At 39.6% G+C, this 27,438-nt stretch overlaps 1 protein-coding gene across 4 annotated transcripts in view; it reads left to right on the top strand.

The window, feature by feature from the left end:
* LOC309338386 (homeobox protein Meis1) overlaps positions 1 to 27,438 on the top strand; it is a 152,136-nt gene that overhangs the window by 54,472 nt on the left and 70,226 nt on the right. For all 4 annotated transcript variants that reach the window (XM_081855625.1, XM_081855627.1, XM_081855626.1 and 1 more), the window contains one exon: positions 22,452 to 22,597. In XM_081855625.1, coding sequence (XP_081711751.1) covers positions 22,452 to 22,597 — 146 coding nt within the window. The remainder of the gene's footprint in view (positions 1 to 22,451; positions 22,598 to 27,438) is intronic.

The following is a 27,438-nucleotide window of genomic DNA, read 5'->3' on the forward strand; positions in this document are numbered from 1 at the left end:
TTGGATGTTCAGGTTATCTTCATTCTACACAGCTTTTATTTACTCTTGATTTATTAAAACACTTACATTCTGCCTCTCCATTTAAATGTGAAACACACAAGGTGACACCCTTTCGACTTCATGACAAATATATTAATTTTGTCAGTCCTGCACAATTTAGTTTCCCAGCACTTCAGTTCCATATATCATTGCAGTAGTAAGAGACAAGAGCATTGGCCATGAAGCAAACGTTAAAAGGGGGGAGGGGCTGCTATTTGAAGCAACAGGGCATTTAAGGCAAAGACCACGTCAGAGGATCATAGTGTCCACATGTTGTTCATCTACCTTTCTTTTATTTGCCTTTCTCTTCTTACGATGAGAAGGTGAGCCTTGATGATATTAACATACCCTGGGCCCAGAAACTAATACAGCCCAGAAATCCAATTAAGCAGTTTATTTAAAAGGAATATAGAGAATGGACTAGGGAAGAAATGAACAAGAATGCATGATCTAAACAAAAATTAAACATTGCACCAGTGTTGAACATACAATACGCACACAAATATAGCAAATTGCTTTCAGTGGTCACCTCTAGTATTGGTAGTTTCTAAAGTTGGTTGCAGGATGGGGAATCAAGGGGATGAGGAAATGTTTGTTCTTGACCCAGGTGGGCTCTGACTGGAAGGGGGCTCTTATGCAACCATTCACAACAGGGAATACTTAGGGAAAGGGTGCTTAACACCTTCTGGAAAGTTGGGAGGTGGACTGTCCGGGTATTGACTATTGCCAGAATTGTCAAGATTTGCCTCCCTTTCCTGTGAGATGACAAGCTTGTGTATTGGAGAGCAGATGTGAGCTCTCTGCTTGGATATGATAGAATATAGAGACACCAGGCTATCAGGAAAGTGAGAGGCTGGGGTAAGAGAAGTCATGCGGAAGCAAATATTGTCATTTTGCAAGCATGACTAAAAATGTCCCATGGTTTACAGATGGGGGAAAAAAGGACTTCTGAAGAGGATGTGTCCTAGCTAAGACTGGAAAGGATGAACGTACAAAAGAGCCTCTCTGCAGTCTCTCCCCAGTGCACACACCCTCGACTGCTCCTAAAGCTCTCTGTGTACTTCGCTTTTATTCGTCTTGTCTCTGATATTCTCTCCACATTTTCTTGGCAGCATGTGATCATTAGGATTTTGTATCCCAGAGTGCTGCACCATACTCCGTCCTCAATGGCAATTTCCTCCTGAGGCCTCATGGGAGCTCTGGAGATCCCAACATCTCTCCCTCCAGATAAAATAAAATAAAATAAGGAAAGGAAAGAAATGATCTAAGCAACATAGTTTGAAGTTACTAAAACTATTGTGAATTGCTCCATGTCATTTAGTAGAGTTAATCCTAATCCTAGCACTGTGGTGCTTGGAGGTGCAAAAACCAGTAGCAAAACCAGGGGTTTGGGGTTTGTAGCAAAACTATAGTTGCTCAGGTCAAATGGCAAGATGAGTTGTGAGTGAAATTAGAACTATACTAAGCATTTTTTAATGGCCTAAATATTGTTGCAAAACAATTGTGCTAATTTTAGCTTAGAAAGAGGATGAATATAAAATTGCTAGTTTGCCATATGTTCTCTTGCTGATAATATTCAAGTATAAAATATTCTACATAGTTTTGCTGTTCCAAATAACAGAAGACCGGGAAAGAGTTAAATTTCTATTCTGGCAGTATATGAAATAATGAAGTAAAAGAAATTTCAAAAACTGGTAGTTAAGATCAGCTAAATTTTATTTGGATTTCATTGACATCCATGGGAACCAACAACTTGTGGCCCAATTCTCTCTCTTGGTTGTATGTAAATATTAAAATCAATTTGAATAAAAATTCATCTCTTCCAGGGAGACCAAACAATTTTAGAATTGTGTGCAATATTCCCCTTCTGCAAGCCAGCTCTAAAATTGCATATTGATGTAGCAGACTTTTGAAGGATAGACTTTTGCGTTTGGAATTCTTAAGGTATGTTTTTAAAAACAGGAAAAAAAAAACACATGCCTTTCTACACTGCCACCGGACTTGAGTTTTTACTCCAGGGAGCGTTTGTGTATTTGTCACTGATACCACTTCACAGTGAGAGAGAATGATGGATCTTCCCAATGTGGGCAGAGTGTTTGTAGATGGAACAAGCTGTGTTGCAGGCTTTGGAGGGCTGAGTGGAAGCTTTGTGTTAACAACTGGCGAAAAGCTTGACCGTTAAGTGACCTAGGTCAAACAAACCCCCAACTGAAGAGTCCTGCTTTGACATGGATACCTGCTTGGTAGGGGCAGCTGAGATAAAAGCAGGGAAGGAAGACAAAGTAAGCACTGTTGATCTTGCGATTATATTAAAATTAGCAAATGGCATGACTGCTACTAACAGGACAGTAATGTGCATGCAACAGTGCATGTATACAATATCACCTGCCCAAGTTTTGCTCAAAAGCATCATGTTGGTTTTAGCTCCTGATGCAGAGACAGTATTCTAAGATGGTTTGTTGCTTAATAGCGTAATGTGATACCACTGGCAGCTTAGAAAGAGAGGTGAATAAACAGCCTAAAAGCTTCACTGATGAAAGTACTTGATAAAATAGTTTGCTAGAATAAAAGATCTGGCAACAAGAGGTGACAAGCCTTCTATCGACTCCTTTCACAACTTTTTTTGTGGTTTTATGAACAAATGCATTTAGGAAAAATAAGAGCAAAATGACATGGTTGGTTCATATCACAGTAGCGCACATGCTCTTGCAAGTTAAGTTTGGCAGGAAGCTCATTATGTCTATTCCTAAACAACTTCTATTACAGTTTTATCTCTCCAGGTCACTGCTTGCCACAGAAAGCCTAAACCTCAACTTTCCATGTTAAAAGTTTCCTCTTTCTGGATGCTAAATTTAGTTTAGCACCCACTTCCCAACACCAACCCCTGGTTATCTACCAAGAAGTTATTTTTAAAAGTTAAAGAAAAATAAAATTATTCCCTTGCTTTGTATGGGGGAACGCTTTCTTATTCTCAAGTTGACTAGCTTTCATTTATTCAAGCTCAGGCACTGTTTAAGTTGGAAGTAAAATATAAGTCTGGTTTTGTTCTTTTATGATTCTGATGTTTTTGTGAGTGAAGTCTTGTAAATGCATGTTTTCAATGTACAGTGTCTCATTGTATGTGAGTTACAGGTTTACTTAAGTGCACAGCCATACACATAGACACATGCTGCTTGTACATAAATAATGCACTATATTATAAGTAATATAAATATTTAATGCAATGCTATTTTTCTCATGTTGATTAGCAAGAATGCTCTAAAATGGGTGAGAGTAAAAAAAAAACATTTCCAGTTCTACTGTTGATTAGATATAAAACCTTGGTCACGTCAGTTGACTGTCTCACAAAAGGATTTTAATTAACAAATATTCTTAAAGGATGAAAATATACTAGTGTACTAATAGTACCGTGAAGAGACCTGGAGAGGCTGGTGTAAAATCTGTTAACACCTGAGATTTGTGTTTTCAGGACCCACCCTATTCCTGTGACTGTAATTTGTTTTAACCGGTTTTTAATTCTGAATTTAAAATAGTAAACCACCCTAGGACCTGCTAGTGAAGGGTGGGCAATACATTTAAAAATAAAAAAAATAACATTACTTCACCCACAACGTGCTTTTGCTAAACCACTTTTCTTTAAATTTAGCCTGTCAACTCTTTTCTTCTTCTTCTTTTTTGCTTGGCATGGTCAAGCCAAAGCTAACTTCTTTTTAGGACCCATTCATTTCAAAGAAACTTAAAAGTGCTGCTTCATTGTGTGACCTATCAAATGCTCACTCTTTTAAAAACCTTCATTAAATGTAAAATAATAATTACAGTTGCTTCCACTCTGAAATAAACCTGGGTTTATGTTCAGTTATATTTAAGGACACTTCTGGTTCTCTCTTTTCCTTTTGTAGTTATAGATGTTGAAAATTAGGTAACAGGAACATAGGACTTCATGACTTTTTAACTCTCTGAAAAGACTAGATGTTGAGAGGCTGGGGCTTATTAATATTGTTCTACTGCTGAGATGAAGTAATTGTATTTTGATTTCTGACTTAAAATGAAAAGTGACCCTTTCTCCCCCATCATCCCGTTAACAAACTATCACCATATTATATATTCATGAGTATTTAAATTCAAGATCTGTCTGTTAGAGTTGTTCAGCATAATCCCTGATCTGGACCTTCTGTAGAAATAAATGAGCTTTCCACCCCATGACTGAATTTCAAAGCTTTAGTGCAGAACAGTTTTAAATGCTAGTTACATAAAGAACAAAATCCAAAATAACACATTGCACTTAACTAGCAGGCAATGTGGTTCAGGCCTTTATGCAGTTTAGTAAACTTTCCTCTCTTTGGTCCCAGAGAGAGAAACTAAACTTGTTCATCATTGCGAAACTTACTGGTAACTTCATCTGCTACCGTTAACCATCACTGACTTCTCAAGGTTGCTCTCTTGCTCTGAGAAAAACACTAGCCTTCTGCTTTCACCTAGAGTGGAACCTCTCGCTTAATATAAACTTCTCTGCTTTGGAAATGCAGACCTTTACATAAGTTTTAACTGGTGCATACAAAAATGACATTTCATGCACATTAAACTTTTTACTTTAACAATGCCCCTTTGAGAAACTGTGAATGTGCATAATACTTAGAAATGTTTGCAGTTTTGTATATCTGCATCTACATTTATGAAATTTGAGGCAGTGTTCTGTCCCTATCTTTGAACTTGATAGTCCTTCAGGGCTAATAATTGTGTTAGGATGCTAGCATGGCTCTGATGCAGAATGTCCCTCTCACAATGTTCTGTGTTTAGATTTCCTGGGCAGAGGTCTAGTTGTTTTTCTGAAGTCTAGAGTCTTGTTTTCTGGGTTCCTCTTCAACATGGTATTTTAAGTTTATGAATGACCCTAGGCACATGGTCAGACCATTGATTGGTTCAGCTAGCTCAGTATTACCTACACTGACTTGCAGCAGATCTCCAGGATTTCAGAAAGGGGACATTCCCAGCTCTACCAGGAGATGCCAGGGTTGGAAACTGAGGCTATTTTCATTATCATCATCATTATCAAAATTTGTACAGTGGTGCCTCGCAAGGCGAAATTAATTCGTTCTGTGAGTTTTTTGTCTTGCGATTTTTTCGTCTTGCGAAGCACGGACTTTGGAAAAGCTTCAAAAATACCAAAGTCTTCAAAACCCTCAAAAAAGGCTACCACACCGCGTGCTATGAGTTGCTCCTTGAAGTGAATGCACGGTTTTAAGAAAAAGGAAACAAACTTGCAAGACAAAGGAAACAAACTTGCAAGACGTTTTCGTCTTGCGAAGCAAGCCCATAGGGAAATCCGTCTTGCGAAGCAACTCAAAAAACGAAAAACTCTTTCGTTTTGTGAGTTTTTCGTCTTACGAGGCATTCGTCTTGCGAGGTACCACTGTATACCACCTTATACATGCAGAGCAGATGTTGTACCATGGAGCTATGGCCCATCCTCAAGAGTTCCCTCACAACCTTTCCCTCCAGGATGATGATGCTTTTAGCCCTCTTACACCTCGAAGAGGAAATAGATAAGCCATCCTCTTATTGCAGTGCCCATCTGATTTGAATTAATCATCTCATGATTAGCCACATACCAATCTACCCTATGCTGTCATGTTGAGAGGTCCTTTATCATGTTACTTTTCTTGATGTGGAGGCCATTGTCCCATGCTCTTTCCAGTGCTGCTCAGAAGCCTATGGTCATATGGCAGGAATGATACTGGTGTTGTCCCCTCCTAGAAACTAGGCTGAACCTTTCAGAACACTAGAATAGCAGGGAAATTGGTTCCTGTCCCCAAAATCTGAAACCTATTATAAATAACCTGGAAATGGATTGTAATTTTATAGCAATAAAAAATTAGGCATTTCCCCTCTTCCTTATTTAAATTTGCATATGAGGAAATTGCCCTGGCATCTGCATTCCACATATTTGTAATTCATTTATATTGAGCAGTAGGACAAAATTTGCCTATTTTGTACTTTGCAAAAGCTGTTACATAGTGTAATGAAGCTGCCCCCCCCTTTCATAATGAGCTCCATAGATTAGCTCTATAGATTCTTCCTTGTTTAGGCAGTAATGCTCACTGATGAAGGTGGTTTAAGGGTTGAGGCCCAGTTCCTATGGTTCCTATGCCTTTTGCATTAATTATTACAGTGGTATCTTGGTTTACAAACTTAATCCATTCCGGAAGTCCGTTCTTAAACCAAAGCCGTTCTTAAACCGAGGTGCGCTTTCCCTAATGAGGCCTCCCTCTGTCGGTGCCCTTCCACCGTTCGGCTTCCGTTCATAAACCGAGGTCAAGTTTGCTAACTGGAATACTACTTCCGGTTTTGCAGAATTCGTATACCGAATTGTTCGTAAACAGGGCTGTTCTTAAACCAAGGTACCACTGTATATGGAAATTCCATTCCTCTGTTGCCTTGTTAGCATACAGAAGTTTTTGCATCGCCTCAATAACGTGAGGAAGCTCCAGTCCCTTGGGACTGCCTGGGACACAGTATTACTACTGCTGAACCACAGTGGGAAGGCATGCCTCACGAACATTTCCACACCTTTTTTGGGAAGAAGTTTGCAAGACTATAAAGCAGTAGGTGTCCAGAGAAGAAGGAATGGATCCTGGTTACCAAAGCAACCAGGCTGCAGATTCCCATTTCCATTCTGTCTTCAAATAACCCTTTAAATAGAACTAGACTCGGGTGAAAATTACCATGCAGTTTTAATAAACAATGAAACCATCAGCATTGCATGGTAAGGGAGTATGATCTATGTGCACAGGCAACGGGAATATGCTTCCTTTCTTCTCTCTCTCCATTCTGTGAGAGGGCTTTATTTTTCCTCAGTAATATCATCACATAGTTAGATCTGATTGGCTATATAGCATCATGTCATCATATAGAAGCACCAAAATGACTGTGGCCATTCTTGGACCAGTGTGACCAGTAGTCCAGTACTGGTGGCTTCAGTACTGGATTGCTGCAATGCGTTCTTCGTGGGGCATCCATTGTGCTTGACCTGGAACCTGCAGAATGCTGCAGCATGGTTGCTTGGTAATGGGCTGCATGAGGATTAAGAAACTGAGACTTAGGACAGATGTGCTCCTGGAATAGGGATTCAACCTATTTTTAATGGGGTTGCACTCCCCTTGAAAAATCAGTTTTGAAGTACCAAAGGGTTCATCTAGTGCTCTGCCTAAAAGAGCCTTCAGAAGCTGCAGGTCTGCAATGCATCAAGTGTGTGTATATGTGTGCGCACCTATATTAAACCCATGTTATACCTTTCATGTACTGCCTGCACTGAGGCACAACGCAATGTGTTGGTGGTTGCTTTTAAAGCCCTAAATGGTTTGAACCCAGGATACCTGAGGCCATACCTCCTCCACTACCATCCTGCTTATGTCCCCAAATCAGAAGCAGAGGCCCTTCTGTAAATAACGGGGCCTTCTCGGCGGCTAAACTAGCACAATGGAATGCCCCATGAAATGTGGATAGACTTCACTCTGTCTTTTGCTGGCTGGTGAAGACATTCTTCCTCTGCAATTGTTACTTTTTTAATGGATTGTGGATTGTAAATTGTTGTAAGGTGCCCTGAATAGCGCAAGGGCACAAGAAGGTCAGACAGAAATAATGAATACTATGGCCTTTAAAACTGGGGTGTGTGTGTGTTGTTGTTTGTTATTATGTTGTGTATTGTTGTGTTTTTATATTGTAAACCACCCTGTGTTCTTCAAATGAAGGGTGGTATAGGAACAGCAACAACAATTTGTAGTAGAAATAATTCCGGTCTGGCCAACTGATACTGGTATGTGTTGTAATGGCAGGATTAGAGTAACCTCACATCACCTAAACGCCTATATTTTGCTCTGGCAATGAGGATTGGACTTCATGACAATTTTTCACTGGTGACTGTAATACAGGTGTAGTAAAATATGAATCTGAACCAGTGAATTTGCTGGTAAGAACAACAACAAAATATAGTTTATTTGTTATCCACAATATGCCATTTGGGTTGGAGCGGGCACTTGAAGTTCCTTCCCTAGTGCAGAGCAATTCTGCTTGGGCTCAGATGACAAGATATCCAACCCATAAAATTATCTTGAGGGAACATTAGCAATAGGTTAAACAAATCTAAATGCTGCCCCACTCAATAAATACAAGGTTAGAATAGAATAGAATAGAATAGAATAGAATAGAATAGAATCATAGAGTTGGAAGAGACCACAAGGGCCATCGAGTCCAACCCCCTGCCAAGCAGGAAACACCATCAGAACAATCCTGACATATGGTTGTCAAGCCTCTGCTTAAAGACCTCCAAAGAAGGAGACTCCACCACACTCCTTGGCAGCAAATTCCACTGTCGAACAGAATAGCCTAGCTATTCTGAGCATACTCGGTTTCTTCTGTTGTTTTCAGAAGCTTCCAGATTAACTTTGCAATAGTAAAAACATAGCTATTCTCACAAGCATTTAACTACAGTGCTGCCCCTTGTTCAACATGTAGTTATGATGTTAGTATATTGTATTTTCTTACATTAAGTTCTGTTTAGATGAAATATAGCTTGTTGTATTCTTATGTTTCTCACTTTGGGATTGTACAAACAATGGAGAGTAGGTTACAAAATGAATAAATAAAAATGGTGTCTTTATACATACTAAAAGAAGAAATTGTGATGGTTCTTCTCTGTGAAATTCATGAGAAAGTGGGAACTGGCCTGGAATTTACCCCTTCTTAATTTTTTTTGGCTGAAAATGGGAACAACTAAATACTGTGTCACCCCAGTGGCTTTTCTTTCCTATCGTGCTATGAAACATAATTTATCACAGCCACAAGTTTCTCATATCAATTACTGCAAATAGAAACAAACAACCTTTACATGACACTTTGACCCTGGCTTGTTGAAGGTGACGCCTAATAAAAACAAATAAAAGTGAATGTAGAACAACCTCATTCTGTATCCGTATCCTGGTAAACGGCAAAAGAGGACACATGTGTACCTCGGTGCTAGTAGGTAGTGTGCGGGGGTCCTTGACCCCTTACCTCCCAAAACGTGTGTTATGTTGGGGAGAGGTGCAAGGGTAAGTCATGCATGCTTGATGTTGAAGAAAAGCCTGTTTTGTACTTAATACATTGGAGAAATTGTTCAAGATCAGTTCATCCATGTGAAAATATGACCTCTGTGTTACTGGCAAGGTCAGCAAGACCCAGGGTGTTCTGCAGAATGAGGGCAGGTTGCTGGAGTTAAAGCTGCCTGGGGGCAGATTTGACTTGCACACCTAATTTTCTAAGATTAGAAAAACAAACAACATGCACAGCAGAGAATGTGTTAAAACTTGTTCTTTTGAGCCAGTGGTTCTCTGCTTCCTGCTTTTCTTCTTGTTCAGGCATACTTTAAGCTTCCGATTCTTAATTGCAATTCAGTTTATTTTAATGTTAAGTGTGTTTTAATATATTCATTTCCCCCATACCCTGTTTACATAATTTTAAAGATGGGAGCCTAGAGACCAGCTATTTATATTCCCATCATCTATTTGTTTTTCTTATCTGTTGTTGGGTTTTTTTTTTATCACATTCTAATCTGCTGTCTGCTTCCATGTAGCCTCATGTACGTAGATTAATCTAAAAGGTATTTTAGATGTCATCCAGAAAATCTGGATAAACAACGAATGCACTTCTAACAACTAAAGATTTCTGGCATTGTATGCTGTGTGATAGGCCCTCCACAAACATTGTCTTCCATTGATTCAGAGGGACTTGGCTGAAACCTGCAGAAAGAGAAGGGGATTTTTGGATATCTGATTCACTGAACATATGTTTAGAGTTCACTCCATCAGCAGTTTTATGGTCTCATGGGATAATGCTGTTTTTTTAATATTCTCTGTTCTGTAGATTGTTTGTTTACAAACAAATAAACTTTCTTGAAACTATTCAAGTTTTGTTGCAACTTCACAGAACTCATAAAGCCATCCCCTTGTCCACTCAACTATCATCAGCTCTAATAATGTGCAAGATGGGAAGAAGTTCTTGGACTGAGTCGGTGGGGTAGGGGAAGCGTAAGTTCAGCAGCAGACATAGGTGCCACGTTTGGGAGGGGCATGGGTGCCAAGCCCCCCCATTCTAAATCAGAGGGCCAGCCCCCCAACATCTGCGGTGGCATGCGTGTGTGGTGTAATCATGCTTTGGGGCTGGCGCACTGACATTATGTGGCCCCAGGTCCCTTCAGTCACAGAGGCAAGGTGGTGTGCGTGGCAGCAGAGGTGCCTTGGTTTTCTTCAACAGTGAAAGCTTCGTGCACAAAATTAAAAACAGAAATCCAGAGGGACATGCCACAATCTCCAGATCCTATGTACAGGCCAGGAGACTTGGGAGAAGAAAGTGGCGAGTGGAGATAACATGTCATGCTTAGCTTTAGAGCAGGCAGGCGCTTCCAGCCACGGTGCGACAGAAGAGAGCATAGCTGAGATCTTTGCAATGAACTTGGGGACAGGGTGCTGGGTTGAAACTTGACCCCTGTTTGGGCCCTTAACACTTGATCCCTGCTTGGGTGCTGTTTGCTCATCCAAATGACAATGCGCAAGAAGAGACCCGACCCAGGTCTGTTCTTCCCATCCTGATCTCTGCCATCCATGCATAGAGGAGAGGTCCATATGGCGGGTTGTAGGTTTTCCCTGTGATACAGAACCCAAATAACTCATGGTTGTACATAGGGGGTGAAGCCTATACATATAGCAGGGTAGCATGCTTCCTTCTTCAGGCACCCCCAAAAGTGTGGATGGAAAGGGGCTTTGGCTGGCAGGGACATGAGGGTATAATACCCAATTAAGGCTATAATCACAGATGTCTGCAGACTGGTTGCTGCTGCTCAGTGGTGAAGAAACACATTCTGCAGATGTGTTGTTTTCATTACAATTACCTTTGCATTCCCAGACTTGTTGCTGGAGCTGAACATTGGCTCCAAGGCTAAACCCTGATGAACCCAGTTCAGATGAATTACTGGAGGATTTATCTCCTTGAAAGGGCTACTGGATGTCTAAGCATGAGATTGTCACATGAAAAACACTTCTATGTGCAGGTGGTTGATGTCTCATTTACAAGATTCTTACTTTTTATGCTCTCTATACATGTTGAGTGTTAGCAAGCCAGAACATTGTGACTCTTGTAACGCACTACCAGTGTAGTTAACACTATGTGCTTTATGGATCTAGCACATAAGTCATTTTTAGATGTGATACTAAATGTATTGGAACACCTGTACAGGCATAAATCCATCCTCACAGTAGACCGAGTTTAAAATGCATTGGCTAGATTATTATCTGATGTGAGTTTTTCTGATACCTACTGGAGTACTCGGTTCAACAACAGGGTCCCTGTTCATCATTTGGAGTATGGCAGGTGGGGCTGAATCAGCACATCTTGACTGCAGCACCTAGGTTGTGGAATTGCCTCCCTAAAGGGATTCTATCTGTCTTTGTCACTGTTCTGGTTTGCAGCAAAGACTTCCTCAGGAAGCCTTTGGGTTTCTCTAATGTGGACTGTGGAATTATTTTCTACTGCTTCTCCCACCGCTGCATCTATTTATTTACGTTATTTCCTACTTGTTTTATTTTATTTTCATTTTTATTAATTTATGCATTAAGTCCCCTTGAGTATTTCCCTTGGAAAGATGGGGTATAAATATTTTAATTAATTGATTAACAGAAAAGAAATATGGTATGAAATAACTAATGCAATCTATAGTCTTATTTCATACTTACTCTGTGTTTTAGTCCCATGCTTTTAAATATTATTCAAATTTTAATTACATTAAAATCTAACTCCGGATCAGGAGATAGTTTGGCCCCTCTGAATCGTTTGATTCTGTTAACTCACACGATGCTCTAGTTAACCAAAGAAACAATCTACTCACATACATAAAACAGGTGTTTAAAAAATCTATCAAATGGTACATTTACAGAGTTGATGTAGATTAATAAACTTATAGGTGTGTGTGTGTGTGTGTGTGTGTGTGTGTGTATACATACACATCTAAAAACATTGTAAGAGTCTGAAGTTAAGTTTCATTTGTGTTCAGGTGGATGAGACAATGTCTTGTTTGTATCAGTTTGTATCAGATTGTATCAGTTTGTGACAGATATTGCCAAGAAGCAATTTTACACAGGTAAGGCGTCCTTTGCAAATGTCTATGCTGAGGGGAAGCTTCTATACATGGTGTGCATTATTTGCAGGGGAAGACAATGGTGTTGCCTAGAGCAAAGGGAACATAGCATTGGTTTGCTGGTGATGTGAAAAGTGTAGCAACAGCTTCAAGAGCTGGCACTGCACTTCTTAAGAAAAGAAAAACTGCATGCGTTTTTAAACTCATTTCTCGTTGTAACAATCCGCGTACTTTTGAAGCAGGGTAAGTTACCATCCTGTTTCCTTCAGCTTCTTTGGTTTTGATAACTAACTACATATCACTGATAGGCTACTTGGGACTGTAAACTTCGAGTGAGTGAAAGAAAATGAGGTTGTTGAGATGTTATCATGCCCCTAAAGCAAAACTCCAGGCTGAACCATGTGACTGTATCCTCGCTGGTAGAAAGTAGGCCCCTCTTCCCACCCCTTTCCCAGGTATGGATAATTTTCCTTGTCCAGGCCTGTGAGAGAAAAGGAGGGAGTGTCTCGAGCACCTGTGTTGCAGGTCTCATGTTGTTAAGTCTCACCAAATCAGTACATGTTGTCAGCAGTATTCTTTGCCTTCGTTCTCTCTTGGCAGAAAAAAATTGGACACATTTGGCCCTGTGGAAGGGTTGAGCTTTATGGGCGACCACGGAATACTGTTTTGCCTCTGTGGCATGCCCTTGAAGTGCTTTGCCATGAGTACCTGCATGTGCAAAATGAATAGTTTTGTACAGTGGCTCTTTCCTCAATTGTAGGCTACAAGTGAATTGTGACTGGATGCCTAGATAGTTTTGTGTTGTGTTGTGGGATAGTTTAAGCGCAAAGTTACATTGCTGAATTTGTCCTTACTCAATGCTTTTTACGCACATAAACCATTTGGAAGAGCTATGTTTTGGAGGAAAATGTTTAGGGTCTGTTCCTTTTTTACTTTTTGTTTTTAATAGCAGTGGAAAAAGTTGTCCTGCTGAATTTCTGTGTGTTCTGCTGCTGTTAAAAGCACAGGATCATGCACACTTTTGTTTTTAAAAAGTTGGTAACTTAACATTTTACATGGCCACAGCAGCTTCTTACTCTTCTCTTTTGAAATGAATCATGTATTCAAATTATGAGGTCAGTAAATTGTCTTTATAAATACTTGAGATGCTCGTGGTCTTTTCCAACTCCACGGTTCTATGATTCTTTACTCTGTATCCAAACCACAATTCAATTTCAGTATAAGCGGTACCTAATGAATTTGTCCTATTTGTGCTTTTTGGCTCATTGTTACTTGTGTTATCTCTAACAAAACTGCATTCTGAACAAGTTCCATTGTTCCTATCGGGCATTCTTCTATTCTTTGTCTTGTTCTAAGAATCAGACTACATGTTGAAAGCACTTTTATTTGTCTTATAGTACTGCTTTTAAATCCACTTTATTTAGCATGTGTTGTGTAAGATTCCATATTAGAAAGCAGAGATACTCTCCCCTTTAGTGTTTGATTAAAGTTGCACATATCAGTCTTTTATAAAGTATTGCAGTGCATTTATTTATAAGGTTCTCTTAGCAGAAGTAAAAACTTGTTTGTTTCTCATTAAATTAATTGTTTTAAAATATTATGGGGTGGTGTTCAATGAAGTTTTATTCAAAGTAGACCAGGTGAATGCACAGAAAGAACATTACATATCACCTCAAACACAAGGCTTTTTCAATGGAGTTGGTTCAAATATTCAGCTGGTTTACACATTTAGCTTCTAGTCATCAAGTGTTGACTAGCAAGTGATAGGAAATCAAGCATTGCACAGATGTTTCTTAGGTTGCTGTAGTATACAACTGTACAACAGCACTTGAATGCAGATGGTTGAGTAAGAGCTTCAGTATGATATATCAGAATGCAAGCCATTCTAAAGGGCAGGTATAATGCACATGTCCTATTATCACAAGATGCATCTACAAAATTCAATATATGACTGATAATTGCGAAAAATAATTTTCTGGCCATAGGGCATTACTGAAAGTGTCTACTGCACCCCCCCCCCACTGGAGGGTCCACTGATCCTTTGGAGTCAGTTCGTAGAAAAGAGGGAAGCAAGATGCGCATGAGGTGGCACACAGGAGGTTAGCACTGCTTGTATGGTGGCATCTTTGGTTACAAACCAGCATTCCCAAATGCTTTCTCCTGGTGGTCATTTCAAATCCAAGAATTCAAATGAAATTTGGACTTTTGTGTGCATTAAAAACAACACCTGCCTTCAGTTTAGTGAGACATGCAAGAGTTTACTAGTTTCCTCCCAGTTCATCATGCTGCTTTTTATGTGCTACTGTTTTATCATGTGATGGTTCTTCATCAGTTTATAGAATTGTTGAATAATGAACAGTGTGAATGCAAAATGTAACCTGCTGTCTACATTCTAATAGGGACAACAAATGTATATGTACAATATTAGATGTCAGTCCTAAATTTTTCCCCAGATATAAATTTCAGCAATTAGTTTCTCATGAGCTTACTTTGATCATGTAATCATTAGTTTACAGTGAGTGAAACCAGCCTCTAGAATCAAGAATGGTTGCCAGAAAGAATCTGAGGCTTTTTTAGTATGCAAAGAAGGAGGAGAAAAGAGACACACATAGAGCTGGGCTCAAGGGCAGATAATTTAAAGGTGCAAATGTTAATTAAATGCCAAACTTGCATTGACCTGTCTGTACTTAAGTGGTCTAATCGCCTTTTTAAAAAGTACTCCTGAATAATCAAAACTTTTGAGTCAAAAAGGTTGTCTACTTAGTAGAAAACATCAAATTTATTTCTTTTTTATTTAAAAAAGCATGCCATAGAGGAAACGTAGCCATACATTTTAAAACCCTCTCTGTTTATTGAATATAAAAGAAATAAATGGGGGGGGGGAGAAACACACATTACCTTAAAGGACCATAAACCGAAGCTGTATGTGGTTTTTATTGTTTCACTGGAACTGAGCACAACACTCTAATCTAAAATCCAATAGTCTCTGGCCAGAGCAGATACTTTTATTGTATTAGATTCTTGAGCAAAGAATGTGCTACCGAAATGTCTTCTTCTAAGGGGCTAAAATGACCTTTAGTGTGAAAAATTGGGAGAAGAAGAGGGGGAGGAGGGGGGAAGTGAGCTTAAAGGGCTTTGGCAAGCTCTCATGACAATGGAGCATTGCAGTCCAGGGTGCATTTTAAAAGTTTCTGTAGGTATTTTGCTAATGCTGTTTGGTCCGTTTCCCCCACATACTCTCCACAAACTGCTTAAAGTGGTGGATAGAGATTCTTATCTAAAAATGGATCATTACAAGCTGAAGCCTGGAATGTGGCCTTCTGTGTCTTGTGGTCCTTGGCTCTGTAAATTCCAGTGCTTTGTCATTTTCAGGCCTGTGGTAAAGCTGAATTTTCTCCAGCAACTTTAATCTAATTTATCTCACATAATCCACTTGAACAGCACATCTTTCAAATGGGAGCAAGTCTGGTTGCAGCCTTTGGGGGTGGGGGAAACCCCTGTGCATGTGTTTTAGCAGGGAACAAATTGGTGGCAGCTAGCTCCATGAGAGGATGTTTGTGGCTTGAATGTAGCACTGGGAAAGTGAAGGTTTTTAAAGGAGATATATACATGTGGTAAACATTTTTCCTCATGGCCCCCAATTTTATGTTGGCTTATCCTTCCTAAGCAGTGCACAATTGGTAGGGGGACGTACGTGCCTTTGGAACATTCCTCTTCTGTTAGAACATTGCTTGCTGTGCAGTGCCTTAATGGAGCTAGCATCCTGACCCTTTCATATTTCACCACCTCCTGTCTCACACAGAGTGGATTGCATAAATATCCTGGATTTGGTCCTACTCATTTGTCTGTGGGTGTATCACACTATGTTGACAATGCTATGTGGTTTCTCTTACGTTGAGTTACTTTTTCTTTTCATGCTGATGATAGGCTTCCTTGTGTGTAGGATTATTTCCTTTATATGCTAGCTTTCTGAATGCAGTCACTGGTAAAACTGGAGAGGTCTGTGAGATCAGTCGTTCATGCAATTATTTTAACATTGTTTGATAAGAATAGAGAACCTATACAAATGTGTGTATTTCAGGCATGGGAAATGCAAAAACCTATTTTAAAATGTCATCTGCGAAAATTGCCTTTGTATTAACTATTTCAGGACATGGGTGCAGTTGCTCTCTCAAACCATTTTGTTAACAAATGAACATGACTGATAAACATAAAATGTGCTTTTGTGGAGGAGTAGAATTCTAGTGAACTTTTCAGTCTTTTACTGATGCTGTGCATGTAATTTTGGGGGGAGGGCTGAGGGTTAGAAAAGGGGTGATCAGGGGGAGGTGGAGGGGAAGTTGTAGGAAGAGAAGGGGTGGAGATTTGACCTGAATGAGAGGAACCCCTGCTGACATGGCCAGCCTGACTCATTGAATGACCTGAATACGATAAATGCTGCTTTATCCTTCCTTGAAAGGAACAAGATAGCACAGCCTAAATGCCTGGGTGTGCTTAAATAGGCAACTGGGATGTTTGAGGTGAGCATGTTTGAAATCTGAGCTGGCTGACAATCTTGAGAGTTGCCACACGTCACCTGCAGTGCTCTATGGGGATTGGCCAGGATTCACAAGAAATCTTGTATGGGTGAACTGTAGTACAAAATATCTTTGACTAGACCACGACCTGTAAAACATTGTAGAAATAATTCTTAAATATTATTTGAAAGGACAAATGGCCAGACTGAAAGGTTTGACAGTTTGACATATATGCATGGTTTTGATAGCTCAGAAACTGAAATGTGGAGCCAAGACTCTCATTTTGCTTGTTAGAAGGTTTGTGGTGTGTGTGTTTTATTTTTTTAAATAGTGTCTAGTTGCTGTGCAGAGTCCTATGCTCCTAGCAATTTGACAGGCAATGAGTCTGCTTCAGTGATCTCAAATCCTTTTAGACTAATTTGTGAAAGAGCAGAAAAACAGCTAGCACTCCCCCACCCACCCTTCCGTGTTCAAAAACAGAGATTCAGGTATTTTACAATCAATCGTATCAAGACATATTTATAATGTTGTGCAGTATCTAAAGAAGAAAGTAAAGGAGAGCGTCTTTCTAGGGAGGGGGGGGGGAAAGGTATTGTGTTGATTCTCCGCCTCATCAGTGACCATGACAGAGATGGCACCGAGAGCCAGATTTCTGCATTAGAATGTTGCATATGTGCAACGCAAATTCAAGCAATGTCCTTGAATAGCCAAGGGCCATTTTTAAGAGTCTCTGGCCCCTCAGTCACTGGCCTACTAGTTAATTGCCACACGGACTTCGTGACACATGGACAGATAATATGACATTTTCAGTTTCTGTCACTAGCAAACGCCACAGCGTTGCTTGCACTAGTTGCTAAGAAGCTGTCAGAAACCATTAGCAGTTGGCTAAAGTTGCCCTATGGCATTTCCTCATGGCATCAGCAAAACGAGCATAAATCACCCAGTGGAGCCTACTGCTATACTAATGAGGCTGTAAGCTTGTTTATGGACTAGCATCATTTTTATGATTATTTCCACCTTTTCAGCTTGCCTTCATTGGCGGCAGGAGAAGTCAACTTCAAGAATGAAGTCACTGCTGACATTTCACAAATGTGGTTCTTAGCTGCTACCATGTGGCTGGTCAGTGGTTCTTCAAGTTTTGTTTAGTGATCTTTTTTTAAAAAATGTAGGAAGGGGGTAGCAGGAGAGGAAAAGCATTCTCAAGGGACCTTACAGAGGTGACTGTATCAAATTGCAGAGTGAATGGAAATGCTATTTAGACTTTCAGCTGGGATTTTTTTCTTTGACAAAGAATCAAGTTTCAGGTTGTTGTTGTTTTTTAAAGTGGAAATGGTTAAACGATGTATTAAAAACTATGAAAGTAATTTCTTCTAAAGAACTCTATTTCATTAATTTGCTCTTTCTCTTATCCTCCCCTTATCTTCTGTCAGACAGGACTAGAGTTTATTGTTTTAAGCTTCTCTGAACACGCATAAGTATTTACATGGGATTGAAAGCATTTGCTTCCAATGAAAACCTTGTCTTAGATTACAGCCCAGCAGTGTAATTTCCCTCCCAGATGGGAGTAAAGTAGCTGTATTTGCCTAAAAACAGTAGGAAGAACAAACTGTGCATTAAGCCAAGGCTGTTTTTGGCTTGAGCTAATGATGTAACAGAAACCTTTTATTTGGGATAGGTCACTGCCTGTGATTGAAAGGAGGTGATCTGGCTCTTGCTTGAAAGGTTTCTCCATTGTATCTACATAAGTCTTCACTTTAAAAAAAAAGAGGAGGGGGAGATTCTGTTCCTAATGTTTCTGCTTTCATATAGCAGAAATAAACAGGAAAGGTTCTGGGGAGTGTTATACATGGAATGCAGAAAGCTTTCCCCCTCCTAATGGAGTATATAATTCAGGTGCCCTGAAGGCATGCTTTCAGGAATTCTTTTGCCTGAGGTAATGGGGAGCTAAGGCTGCTTTAAGGCCTTGATTATCTATTGATGCACAAAGCTGGAAAAAAGTCATCTCCCTTGGATTATAGTAGATATTTCCATAAATTATCAATGAATTCTCTCCTAGCCAGGCACTTGCTAAAATAATCTGCAGGAGGGGGCAGAAATGGATAGAATGTATTTATTTAAAAGAAGAATAGGCAGAAAAGCTTTGGTGAAAGACAATGTCATTAGGTTAGAAGCCCTTTACTTTTAATCAATGACTGTCTAATATATTTCTCCCCTACGCCGCCCCCTCTGTGCTTGCCTCTCCAAACTAGCGAAAGTGGATTAGTCCATGGAAATGTTAAATGCTGTTGAGTTGTTTGCTCATGTTTATTTTATGAATCATTATTTTATATGGTGAATTGCTTCTCTGAATAAAAGGCTTTCAAAGACTTTATCAGCCTAAGACATCTCAACTCTTTCTGCAACGGCTCTGTTTTTAGAAATATGAATGTTTGAGTCAAGCCTTTCATTAAATATGGAGCTCTCCATAAAGGCAGTCACAAATATTCTTTAAGAAATGCTTTAATTTTTCTGTTGTTTGTGTTGTAGACCATTGTTTCAAAAAGGATTAAAGAGCCTCTTTTTAAAAATAGCATCTTTCCAATATTTACTTAAATCATTTTTGCCTTGAGCATAGAGATGGATAGTCCCCAATTACATCAAAACATTATGCGCTCATAAAAATATGGACAGTAGAAGCTCCAGTATGACTTTCTATCCATGTGAAAAAGATGAAAGGCTAGAACCAATCATTACACAAACTTGATCTGTAAACTGCTTTTTAGGTTTCAATTGCTGTCCTTTCCTGCAGTGTTTGTGCCAATATGAATAGCATGCAATGACTACACCACAAACAAAAACAGTTTGCGCTAATTTACATTCACATATAAAGAAACTGGGTAATTTGACATACTGTTAAAAACCCTTACTTCAATCAAAAAGAAATTAGCAGGTTCAGTATGGTTAAACTGAGGCATGCTCTTGATGGCTGTACATCAAAAAATGATCCTTTGGGAGCATATTACACTGGTCCTGATCCAACTTCACTGACTGCCAGTTAGTTTCCGGGCCCAATTCAAAGTGTTGGTTTTGACCTATAAAGCCTTAAACGATTCAGGATCACAATACCTCAAAGACCGCCTCTCTCCATGTGAACCTTCCTGGACACTGCAATCCTCATGTGAGGCCCTTCTTCACATGCTTCCTCCACGAGAGGTCTGGGCCTTTTCTTCAGCGGCTCCCTGTTTGTGGAATCTCTCCCCAGGGAAGTTTGTCTTGTACCTTCATTATATACCTTCAGGCACCAGGTGAAAAAGCTCCTCTTCTACCAGGCCTTTGGCTGATAACATTCTATATCCTTTTCAATATTTCTGTGGGAGAGAGTGGGCGATAATGGGAGTTACTGTTTTGTTTTTTGTTTTTTTATAATGTATTTTGATATTATATTTTTATGCCGTGCACTACTCTGAGATCTACTGATGAAGGGCGGTATACAAATTTAATAAATAATAAAAATAAGAATTGTTATTATGCTGATTCTCACCTTCACAGTGTTCAGTACCAAGAGTGGAATATATCATTACTAATTATTTATTAATTAAATTTATATACCGCCCTTCATCATAAGATCTTAGGGTGGTTCACAGGTAAAAACATGAGTAAATGAACAAAACATAAACAACAAATAATAACATCCCCTACTCCCACAAACACATTAAAAAAGCTGTGGAATATTAATCAACTAAAGGCCTGGTTGAAGAGGAACATTTTCGACTGGTACCTAAAATATATATAATGAAGATGCCAGGCAAACCTCCCTGGGGACAGCATTCCACAAACAGGGAGCCATTACAAATAAAAGACCCGTTCTCATGTTGCCACCCTCCGGACCTCACATGGAGGAGGCACACGATGATAACCTCACAAGGAGGAGGCACAGATGCTGAATGCAGAGTCTTGGATGGTTTATATGGAGAGAGGCAGTCCTTGAGGTATTGTGGTCCTGAGCTGTTTAAGGCTTTATAGGTCAAAACCAGCACTTTGAATTGGGCCCAGAAGCTAGCTGGCAGTCAGTGCAATCGGGCCACGTTTGGTGTTATATTCTGAAACTGTCTTGTCCCAGTGAGCAACCCAGCTGCTGAATTCTGTACCAGCTGAAGCTTCCAAGCCGTCTTCAGAGGCAGCCCTATGTATAACGGGTTACCAGAGCATAGACAACAGAAGTTAGGCTATCCCTATCCAGATAGGGGCACAGCTGGGCCACCAGCCAAAGCTGATGGAAGGTACACCTCAGCCTCAAGTGACAGCAGAGGATCCCAAGCTATGTACCCGGTCCTTCAGAGGAAGTGTAACCCCATCAAGAGCAGGCAATCTCCCACCCATCTGGCCTAGGGAACCACCCAATAACAGTGCTTCAGTCTTATCTGGATTGAACTTCAGATTACTGGATCTCATCCAGTCCATTCAATCCATTACTGAGGCAAGACATGGGCCTAGCACATCCACTGCCTCACCTGCAAATGTAAAGGAGAAGCAGAGCTGTGTGTCGTCAGCATATTGCTGACAATGTCCTCCAAATGATCCCAGTCAGTGGTTTCATGTAGAAGTTAAATAGCATAGGGGATAAAATTGAGCCCCATTGAAGGCTCCATGGGACTGAAAAACGCTCCCCAAGCAACACCCTCATGGAGCAACCATATTCTATATATTGACCAATACTGATCTGGAAATAAATAGATGACTGTGCATAAAAACCACACATCTTATGTGTGGTGCATAATTTGCTGGTAGGGGTCACAGCTGAGCCATGGAGAGCATGCTTTGCATGTAATAAATTCTGGGATCAGTCCTGGAAAAGAGCCTTGTCTGAAATCCTGCCAAGCTGCTGCCAGAGAGTAGTTTGATTTGGTATAAAGCAGCTTCATGTGATCCTACTGTCCCTCAGAATACTTAATGTAAGGCGTATTCATTTTCAGCGGAAGGTATCATTGGCATGGAAGAATGAAAACATAGGGATAGTGCTGATTGTTGCCCTCCTGTCCTGCTTGCAAGGCTTCGCATAAGCATTTGGTTGGCTACAGTGATAATAGGCTGTTGGACTAGATGGGCCCTTGGTCTGACGCAGGAAGGTCTTTTTTGGGTTTTTATGTGGAACTGATGAAAAGGAATTGTATTTGCAAACGTCAAGAACATACATGCTCTCAAGGCCAAGGGCTGAATAGTCAAATGGTTTTGGCGGCATCTAGAATATCTGAATGAAGTTGGACTGATCGGAATATAGTTTACATGGTAATATTGACATTAGGCTGCTCTTGTTTTGGCTGGGGGTGCACACTATGAATTCAGTTCTTGGTTTGCTCACAAATCAAGTTTTCTTTCTTTTTTGTTTTATTTATTCACTGCATTTATATCTCACCTTTTTCTCTCTGGAACTCAAGGTGGCTTAAATAGTTCTGTTGGGGTGTAATTTCCTTCATTTTTTTTTCATATTTGTATCCTTCTAGGGAGGAAAACATAAGCTTAACTTCATTTTCTAGTTAAAGAGACAAATGGCTGATGCTCTTCTATGTTTTAACCAGAACTGAATTGACATAATTATTTCCACCCATGAAATACAGTATGACATAATTTTTAGAGCTCATGTTAATATTTTAATATGTATGGTTAATAGTAAAATACCTACCCCCAAATCAGACTTTAGTCAACATACCGCAAGTTAGCAAAAGTCAAAAATTTGATTCACTATATATTTACAGGTGACGGCTTGGACAACAGTGTAGCTTCTCCCAGCACAGGTGATGATGATGATCCAGATAAGGACAAAAAGCGACATAAAAAGCGTGGCATCTTTCCCAAAGTAGCCACAAATATCATGAGGGCATGGCTGTTCCAGCATCTAACAGTAAGTGAACTCTAGATCACATATGTGAAGTGAAACGTGAGTGGATAATTTCGTAACTGTGGCAGAAAGAAAAAGATGAAGAAAAAAAAGAGAGAGAGACTTACTACCTGTCACGGGAACACATGTTCAAAATTGCTGTGAACTTTGTGATCTTGAGATTCTTTGATTTTTTTATAGTTTGCTAGAAAGAGGATGTTTAAATAGTTATTTTTGTTGTTGACCTGTTTGAAAACAGTGATCATATGCAACCATTACAAAATTAGAGGCCAGTTCTGTTTCTTTCTATGGTGGTTTCTATTACTTTCAAAAACAGCTTCTGGTTTAATAGAGACATACAATTTGGCCTATCTGTAGTTGTTTCTAGGCTCATCTATGCAGCCAAATACCGTTAGTTTTAACGGAATGGCACTTGATGGCATTTGCTTTCTCCCTGGATATATAAACACAAATAGAACATCAATTATTTGGTTCTAATAATTGTAGTGGCAACCATCACCACCTTCTTATGCTCCCCTTCCATGTGTTCAGTTAGTGTGTCAAGGGGAGCATGATAATGCTGGCTAGACCGGCTTCCAGTTCCATGCATCTGCCAACTTGTGCCAAATCACTATAAGTTGGACAGAAGGAAAGAATGCCCCCTGCATATGTATCAGTTCATGCACAGGGCCTGTCCTCAGGGCTGGGAATCTTGACATGAGCGTGGTTCTCAGCCATGTGGTTCTTGCATTGCATTCAACTAGCCGAGGTCAGGGTGGGGGCCCATGTCAGCACCAGCACCGGATTGGGAGGCAGGATCAGTGCCTTTTACTTCCCTGCCCTTCATTCACTGTCTGAATATGTGGAAAGGAACATTTGAAAAGGACTTCTGGAGTTTTGATAATAATTACCTAGGGCACAGGGAGAGTGAATGTCTGCCTTGTACCCATAGTGTTTTCTTCTTAAGGATGCTATTGGAAGGATCTTCTCCTTAAGCAAACGTGCTCTATGACCAAAGCCATTGTCACTGTAGTGTTCAGCCATGCACAGTCAGCCTTATGAGTATCATTCTACAAGTTTGGAATGTTTTCTATAAAAATATTAATAAATAAATAAAGTATACTAGGGATCAAGACTTAATAAAAATTACTTTGAAGCATCAGGTAGCATTTCTGTGAAGCAAAGCATTTCATTTTATTATAATTTATATTCGGTGTTAGCCACCCTGAGCCCGGCCCTGGCCAGGGAAGGCGGGATAGAAATAAAAATTTATTATTGTTATTTATTATTATTATTCTGAGTGGAGAGGTCTGATGGTTAATGGAAGTGTATCTGTTTTCCCCAATCCATTTGACATTCTCCCATCCCCCAGCACAGCCTATATGTGTGCCTTCATTTTGTCACCAGAGAGCTTTTACATGGTCAAGGTTTTTGTATATTTAGTAAGCTTTTTTAGTCTGTCCCCCTTTTGACCAGCACCCTCATCCCCAACCCAGCTTCCTTTACCACATTCAGAAGAGCTTACCACGCAGCTATTGTTGTGGGTTCTGCTGAGTGGAAATGTCAAAAACCTTGCTTGGCAATCAGCTAGTCAAATGGGTTTTGGAATTAGGTGGCATGCAGACTAAGGCAGGTTGCTTTAGTTCCGTTGAAATCCATGGGCCAAGTTAGTTGTTACAGAATTAAGTCCCATTGACTGGTACTAAAGTGTGAGTAGTTTCATCTGAATCTATTTATAATCCACAGTTATGTCACCCCATCTGCATTGGGGAAGAATTATTTGAATAAGCTGCATTTTTGCAAACCAGGCCACTTTACATGGACTGACCAAAAACTGTAGAGTGTATTTTCTTCATCTGGTGGAACAACCATAGTGTTGATGTCAACTATGTTATTCTGGAAAACAAGATTTCAGAATGCCTATACTGTCTATCATATGTGTAGACGTATGTTTGAAGTGGACAATTCAGACAATTCAGAATTGACTTGTGTCCTCCTTATTGTATATTTATCACAGTCCTGCAGCTGCATATACTGCATATACAAAACTGTATGTAAATAGGCCACAGCTATGTAATCTTCCCACTGCATTAAAAAGTGGGTGGGTATTTGTATTTGCATGGTGTGACTTGCTCTTGAGGTTATAAGTCAAGGTTTGTGCCTCTACTTCTCCACATGTGTACCTACAGTATTTGCTGGAGTACAGTGTGAACTGGCCTTTTGTAAAATACATTATTACTTTTTCACTTTTTAAATTAGTTCATTCTACCACAGCAGACAGTGGAAGCTTGGTAAAACATTCAGAAATGTACCACAATTTATAGCTGGTTGACTGTAGCCTTATTATTATGTACAGCACAAGACAGATGATGCTTACAGGTGTGAAAAAGAGACAGCAGTGTAATCTCCTATTCCTGCCACTTTGAAAATTCTTCTCAGACTGGTGGAATTTTCATTTCCCTTTAGATCTAAATAATAATCTCAATAGCAGCAGTTGCTGATTAGCATTAAATGGACAGATAAACCAAAGTCAACATAAACAAAACCAACGAGTTGCTGTCAGATAATTCCGCAAGTTTGTAAGATACAGATTTTGAGCCTTTGTTTAGTCAGTTTGCAATTAAAATGTAATAACTGACTTCATTTAAAAAGTCATCTATAATATTTATCCTTTCAAGACAACCATTTAGTGTTACTAATTTGTTCTTTTGGCAACCTAATAAGACTGAAAAATAGCAATTTCCCCAAAGCTACCATATATGCTCCTAAATAAATGGCTAAATTGGGAATCTGAAGCTGGGTCTCTCATTTCCCAATCCAAAACTTATGCAGTACAATGGGACCCAGGGATATCTAGCAGCAAGAATAATGTGAGCTACCAGAGTCTAGGTTACTGTTGCAGAGCTTTTGGGATACTGGGTCCAGTAACCTTCACGCCCACTGGACACAATCTAGGAACAGAAAGGAACTGAGCTCCTCAAAGGTCATAACAGATGTAGCTCAGTCCATAAAGATGTGGATTTGTCAAAGCTAATTGACAGGTAAAAGGATATTTCCTCTCCTGGGTGTTATAAAGCTGGAGCCCACAAGCTTTGCTAGGATATCCCTTCCCTTGTGTGTGAGACGACCATACACGCCACTGCTGCCGATATAGTTACTGGAATAGAAAATAGACCTTAAATAAAGACCTTGGCATACCAAGGTGCTATGCTTGAAGAAAAGGGTGGTCATCTGTGGAGGGTTAAACATCACTTTGACAAATGATTAAGACTGAGCTGTAACTTCTACGACTGATCCAATTTAATTGCAGGCTCTACATTTAATACAGGGAGAATGAATGGAGATGGTCTACTTACTGGCCTTTCCTTTCTCAAACTACTTCCCTGTAAATTCAGCGCATAAACACACATACACACACACATACCATGTATGCTGGTATGGTTAGTGAGAGTACGAACTGACAAAAAATAATGATCTCCCACTGAAATTTACACTTTAGAGGCTAGACTAGAAAGGTACACTATTGTATGAGAGTAGTCTTATATAACCCTTTATGATGAATATACCAATCATCATTCTTTTCTTTTACATACTTATTGCACCACTGTCAACCCACTTTTGAAAGGCTTGCATTGACACTTGTAATGTTGGTTGAGTTATGAGTTGGGTTTTCGCTGAAGCTAGCAAGTCCACAGATTCATTCAGACCACTTTGGATTTGCATGGTTATGTGAATCAGCCCTTCATTTTCAAAATTCTGGCCTCGGCACACATTTGCAGTTAAGGGAAGGAAGTTCAACCGTCAGAGTCGGATGGTGTGCAGCCTTCTGACAGTAAAAGCCAATTTCAAAGGATGGGGGTAGAGGTTGGTAGCTAATATAATTAACTTAATCATATGTTTTAACTGCAGTGTGTAATATATTATAGTGCTCTTTTAAATTTAAATTGTTTCTATGTAATTTTATTGTTGTGAGCTGCCCTGGGATCCCTTGGGGAGGAAGGGTGGGGTGATAAATTAGAATAAAAAATGGATGCAGTTGGAATAACCTCTGTGCATACGGCAAATGGGGGTTGCTCATTATCAGATAAGCTTTTGTAGACTATCACCTACTGCATCAGTGGCAAGTTTAATATATTTTTGTTACTTACCTTCATGCTCAATTTTCAGGAAATAATTCCTCTCTGGCAAGAAGGGTGACAAGTCTACCCTTGGTAGCATGGTAGCTGGGGTCTTTTAGTCAACTGGAGTGACTAAAAACTAGATTTGCTAGGTTACAGTCAAATCATTTGTATATTTCCTCAAAAGTAAATCAACTGAGTGCCCCAGGGCTTAATTCAGAGTAAGAGTTATTAGAAATGCACCCTTTGTTTTAGAGCATGAGGTTAAAAGCATTGAGTTATGACCTTTTTTTTGTAAAAAATATATATTCTTGCAGACCTAGTTTCTCATGGTCAGGAGGACTATGAGCTTGAGTTAGGCCTTTCTTTTTTATAATGAAGGATACAAATATCAGTATGTTAACAACAGTATCCGGGTGGAATGGTTAAAAACATACCCCACTGGCACACATTGTATTTATACAGCTCTCTACTTATTTTCTGTTCTTAAAGATTGTTTAGAAAATTAGGATGAGAGGCGCAAAATTAAAAGAAGTTTCTGTGTGAGATTCTTTGTAGGATGTACCCCTAATGTCCTTTTATGAGTGAAAAGAAAATAATACAGTACTCAGCTTTATTTACATTGCATAGTTATTTGCAAATGAAAACAGTATGGAAGTGCAAGAAGTTATTGCATTCCTCTTAAAAACTCAGTATTCTGGCTAGTAATGCTTCAAATTGGATTATTATCTCAACGGACTACTTTCA

Source organism: Podarcis erhardii, assembly GCF_964252035.2.
Source record: "Podarcis erhardii genome assembly, chromosome: 3".
In the NCBI taxonomy this organism is placed as follows: Eukaryota; Metazoa; Chordata; class Lepidosauria; order Squamata; family Lacertidae; genus Podarcis; species Podarcis erhardii.